The 6,000-nt window shown below is 36.4% G+C and overlaps 1 protein-coding gene across 5 annotated transcripts in view; it reads right to left on the bottom strand.

The window, feature by feature from the left end:
* The window catches only part of PTPRD (protein tyrosine phosphatase receptor type D), a 418,376-nt gene that overhangs the window by 107,510 nt on the left and 304,866 nt on the right, over positions 1–6,000 (bottom strand). For 4 of the 5 annotated variants that reach the window (XM_007468405.1, XM_007468404.1, XM_007468402.1 and 1 more), the window contains one exon: positions 2,332–2,429. In XM_007468405.1, coding sequence (XP_007468467.1) covers positions 2,332–2,429 — 98 coding nt within the window. Of the gene's footprint in view, positions 1–2,331; positions 2,430–2,931; positions 2,974–6,000 lie in introns of all 5 variants that reach the window. The other variant, XM_007468403.1, reaches the window with a different exon arrangement.

Below are 6,000 nucleotides of genomic sequence, written 5' to 3' on the forward strand. Positions count from 1 at the left end.
TAGCTTTACCCATCTTGAGAGGTCTGAGTAAACATTAATCCATAGTGATTATGCCAAAATAATTACATGTTTGAAAGTAATGACTTGTGTTTGTTTTCTCCATTTTCTTCACTGAAAACCAATGAAAAATCTATTCAAATTTATATGGAGATAATATGCAAAAAAAAATTTTTTTTTCAATGTGTTGCTTATGGCCTAAAATATTATGTAGAGGTCTTTATCATATTATCACAGACGAATACATCACTTAAATATCCCCTTCATGGCTGTTAAGGCACCGTAGAGTCAATTCATGCCCAGGGAGCTTTAATCACAGATCATTGTTGTGATAAATGGTAGTCAGTGTGGGCTATCATGTCAACGGCTACTGGGGGAGTTCTTAATGGGAATGCTGCCAGCATGCAGTTCGTAACTACTTTCAAGGAGCACTTCTAATCTAATGGCTAAATGAGTATCATTAGAGTGTCTTTACATGTAGCATTTCTGGAGAAATTCCATATTTAAAGGAGGCCAGTTATTGTAGTCAACGCATACAACTGAGATTGCTTGAATGATGCAAATACTGTCAATGGTATTGACAATTAATAGCTTATTAACAGGTTGAGCTATCAAGTTTTATTTATTTTTTTTGTGACCCATCATATCACACATAGCGAAACACTAAGCATAACAATAACAATACTCACGATAACAATAAAGAGGAGGTTGGAGGAGAGAAAGATTCTGGTTGGTGAAAACTAACACACTCAACTAAGAGTTTTTATGTTGCCCCAAATGGCATTCATCATATGCCTTGTTTTCTTTTTAAAACTCAATTTTCAGCCTCAAGCCTCAAACCAGAAACTACAGAAACTATTTTAAAGAATACTGCATAATTTACAAAGAGCCTTTATGACTAAGAGGAAGAACAGGAAAGAAATAAGAAGCAGCCCATTTAGAAAATAAGACAATTCACAATCCAATGTGTTTCCTAAAATTGAAAACGTTCTCCTAAACGCTTAGAACAGAATACAGGAAAGTGTTAACTCAACCAATGAGCAAACAAACAAAATCTCCTTTGCGTTCTATCAAATATTTGACAAAGATGCTGGAGTGTGTAAATTGCATAAAAGGTCACCAGCTCTTGAAGGTGAAGAAGGTACACGGGGCTACAGATAGGTTTTGCTTAGCCAGCACAATTAATTTAAATGATCCAAATGTGAACGTTTAAAGACTTTAGAAAGTCCATGCAAATATCCAGACTGCCGCAGGCACCACTGCGCCACATTCTCTTACATGGAGCTTCTTCACAAAGCTGATATCCCTCTAGCCACTTGAGGTTAGGGCTCCTCTTACAGTTTTCTAACCGAATATGACAGGGCAAAATGTTAGAGCTGCTGGGGACTGAGAGGTATCTAGTCCATCAGCCTCATTTCAGGTTGATAAAACAGAAACCAAGGGATGTAACAAGCATGTGTTTTAAGCCTCCCGTTAAGTAAATCAGGAACTCTTTATGGTAGAATTTGAACTGTTCGGAACAGTTTTGTTATTTGGCACAATTAGAAGACTTTAGTTGGACATGTTAATCTTACACTAAGTTAAACTTGATCTAAAAGATAAATGATCATTTAGTTATGAATAATCCATGGACTAGTTTCACTATGGGTCCCGGTTTCTGAGAAATACCATAAATATCCAGTTTTACAACTTTCTGCTTGACAAATGCCACAATATCCAAATACCCAGACATATACAACAATTTTTTATTCATTTTCATCAAGGATTCACACAAAACCTTTAAGCATTCTGAAAATTTAAGATACCATTAAGTTCACTAGCTTCAAAAACAGGCAGCTTTCTGCGAACATATTACTATCTTAATATTAGCCCTAATATTATTTAGACTGAATGGTAAAATCATGTGTATGTACTTAATAATTACAGTTTTCAGGCCATGTAAAACTGAAAAAGAGTACTGGGAAATCTGCTTATTCCATGTAATTTCTTTTTCAGTGAGCCTTCTGACCATAAATCAGTGTATTTGGCACCCCTTTGGTATACTGGGAAGCTTATACATTCAGTATAGTCTGTGAACTTGAAATCAGTGAAGATAAATCAACCTCATTAAGTAACACCAAACGCATATAAATAATTCAATACCTTTCAGAGTACAACTACTACATTAATTATACAGATACTTTTAAGTTGGCTATTTGTTATAAACTTTTATATCAGATGCTGAGTCATATTTAAAGGAAACAGAACTGATGAAATTAGTTTTTAAGAATATGGTCAAGAAGAAGAGGGGGGCAATTCTTGAAAATACTGTCAAGTATAAACACACTTAATTACCTCATATTCCTGGGAAAACTTCAAGTTGTCATTTGCTTTTAACCTTTCAATGTGATCTGCGAGTTCCAAGATAGGTATTGGAGGATGGCTAGCCATACCTATTAAAAGGAAAGAATAAAGACATTTGAAAACGAATGAAGCTAACTATTCCAAAATATAGAGAATACTATAGTTAGAAATGGCCTGAAAATATGTGAGTAGTAAAGATGTTTAATGTGAGGAAGCAGGCAGATAGTTTGGTTACTCAAAGCAGGACATGCTCTCTGGAAGGATGAATTTTGTAGCCAAATGAAAAGCTACCAAGCATAATCCCCAAACTAACACTCCTAGTGTGAAAGAAAGCGTTATTGTGCTATGAATCAATGCAGTTATTAGCTCGTGGAGAAAACTGACAGTCAGGCTTAATGTCAACTTCTGCTTTGAGTAATGACTGTTATGTCATTTCAAACTCCTTCTCCTGCACTGTGTGAAATGAAAACTGTGCGGAATTAAATGGTGTAAAGTGAACTAAGAAAATATACTGAGAAAGCCCTAAAAGGAAAAGCGTAATAGCTTGATAGGAAACATAAAGTGACTTATGCATAATCAAGGAAAACTAACTTGAAGAATGAAGGTTACCAGGGTAACCGGAATCATCTGAACCTGCAAAGGAAATGATGGTGTAAATAAAATAAAACAGAATGAATTTGTTAAAAAAAAAAAATGAAATGGATAGTCTGATATACTTTTTTAAAGGACTAATAAAAATGCTGCAGGTTTTTACAGGGTCCACTATACACTGTGACTAGATTAAGATCGCTTTAATATTTCACAAACCTGTAGGTGACTGACATTCACATGCATAAGTGGATACAAAGAAGGACATGCACCACAGCTCGCAGACAATAATCACTGATGACAAAATCAGACACCAAACTGAGTTTCAAAAATGTTTTCACTCGTAGCAGATTGTAGAGATTGGGTTGCAGCCTTCTCCTGGACATTTATTGATGGCCACACTGACAGCTTTGTGGTATTTTGCCCCAAGCCCCCGTTATTTAACCCCCAGCAAACCTACAATCCACTTCAGGTGTAAACATCTTTGTCCACTAATGGGAAATGAATGCAGGAAAGGGAGCAAATGGTGAAAGGATGAAGAGGAAAAAGAAGGTGGAAAAAGAAAGCAATGACAGTGGGTGATACATCTTAGTTCAGTCTGCCAGCTGAAGGTATGTTAGATTCATAGATTCTGGTAAAAATAATCCACCAATTTTGGTGATTCCTGTGCTGTACAATGGTTTCTCACTTTTCATGTGATTTACATGTTACTTCTTCTGATTAATTTTTCAAGAGCACCATGAGAGAGCACTGCTGACTCATGTCTTAAAGATGCAGATTCCAGCTGACTAGAAAAACGTGAACTAGCATGCCCCCAGGGAAGCCTCTGACTTAGAAAAAGAATGAGGGAGGGGCTCAAACTGGAAGCCATGTTGACATTCTGCCGTCCCTGGGACTCTTTGGAGGGTGTCAGGCTGTGGTATGGTGACCACTAGGTCAACACAATGTGTAATTACTTTATGGGTATTTTAGATATTGTGCTGTTATTGAAAGCCACCCAGTGAGTTCCTTTGTCTCAAATGCTGAATTATCAATGGTTTGGTAAGTCAGGTAAAAAACTATTTTGCTTCTTCCAATCATTTTAGCACTGTGCTGTGATAGGTGGTATTTTAGTGTTCATGGCTACGAAAGTCTGTTTTCAGTCAGCTAAAATCTTAATGGAAGAGCCAATGAAAATGAGTTGCCTTGGAAGTAGAAACTCTTTGTTGCTGATATAATTATGCATTTGGACATAAATGTTGGAACCCATTCCTGAAACTTTTCCCTATAGATGGTAGAATTGAACTCATTTACATTTTGTGGAAGGAGAGGGTGGGTGACGGTGGTCTGATAATTAAAGTGATCTTATCCAGATGAGGCGCCCCCAATGACAAGAGTGGAAATGCAAAGGCACAAGAGACTCTAGGTTTATCTGGAAATGGAATGATGTGGACATCCATTACAGTGCTTTAACAGAGAAAATAATAGAGACAAAGATGTTTAGACCTTTTCGAGCGAATCGTGGGAGAGAGTTATTATCATATATGGACTGAGTGGTGGTTTGGCTAGAGAGGGAGGACACAGAGCCAATCAGGGAGGCGTAGGGGACTGAATTACTGCTCAAAGCTGCAAAAAGTAAAGCCAGTTGGAGATGGGAAAAGTATTAGTATTAACAGCAGTAGAAGACCGTCATAATCAACCAAAGACACGATCAGCATATTTACTTCTGGCATGCACTGGCACATGGTCTGGAAGTATTACTTTGGAAGCTAATTACAGAGAAATCCAAGCAAACCTGCACTGATCCATTACATTCTAATCCAGGATATGTACATATCACATGCAACGATATCCTGGCGTTCAAGAATCATTATTTAAGACTTGACAGTATCGCACTGACGTTCTAGGACAAGTAAAAATGGCAGAATGGATGTTTCACAGAAAGGGGAGGAAAGCTTTGTGGGAATCTGATGGTTCAGGAGAAGAAATCATGGACTAATATACTGAATATGAGTTCTACTTCTGGGTCTGCCATCTACTAATAGGGACAAACTTCTTGTTATCAAGCACGTCAGTTTCTTCTTCTGTGAAATAAAAATGTGGGGCTAGATAAATTCTGGAGTCACTTCCTTGTTTATAACTCATTTCTTCCTCAAGTAGATAGGATGTCTGAACGGAGAAGGGTCTTGTGGATGTAGTTCATATGTAAAGGTTCTAAAAGTAACTGTGTCTTTCCTTTGAGGGGTGGGGAGCATTTACATTCTACAAAACAGAAAATATATGCAGTTGAATTGTCAACTTTTTGAATTCAGTTTAATACAGTTTTCTTTAGCTAACCAAATTATGATCTTATATCATGTATTCAGAACGAGTAACTGTCAACATAAAAATTATGCTGAAGAATAAACGTGGCGTGAAACTCCTCCAACATGAAACTCTTATTTATTTACTTATTCCTTTTCATTATTTTATTTTATTTTATTTTTTATTGAAGTGTAGTTGATTTACAGTGTTCTGTTAGTTTCTGGTTTATAGCAAAATGATTCAGTTTTACATATACATATTTTTCATATTATTTTCCATTATGGTTTATTACAAGATATTGACTGTAATTCCCTGTGCTATACAGTAGAACCTTGTTGTTTATTTATTTTATATTACAGCAGTTTGTGTCTGCTAATCCCCAAACTCCTAATTTACCCCTCCCCCCATCTTTTCCCCTTTGGTAACCTTAAGTTTGTTTTCTATGTCTATGAGTCTATTTCTGTTTTGTAAAGAAGTTAATTTGTATCATATTTTAGATTCCACATGTAAGTGATATGATAGTTGTCTTTCTCTGACTTACTTCACTTAGTATGATAATCTCTAGGTCCATCCATGTTGCTGCAAATGGCATTATTTCATTCCTTTTTATGGCTGAGTAGTATTCTATTGAATATATATACAACCTTTTCTTTATCCATTCATCTTCTGATGGACATTTAGATTGCTTCCATGTCTTGGCTATTGTAAATAGTGCTGCAGTGAACACTGGGGTGCATGTGTCTTTTCAAATTAGAGTTTTCTCAGGGTATATGCCCAGGAGTGGCATTC

The sequence above is a fragment of the Lipotes vexillifer genome, unplaced genomic scaffold (assembly GCF_000442215.2).
Source record: "Lipotes vexillifer unplaced genomic scaffold, Lipotes_vexillifer_v1.1 scaffold45, whole genome shotgun sequence".
Classification (NCBI taxonomy): Eukaryota; Metazoa; Chordata; class Mammalia; order Artiodactyla; family Lipotidae; genus Lipotes; species Lipotes vexillifer.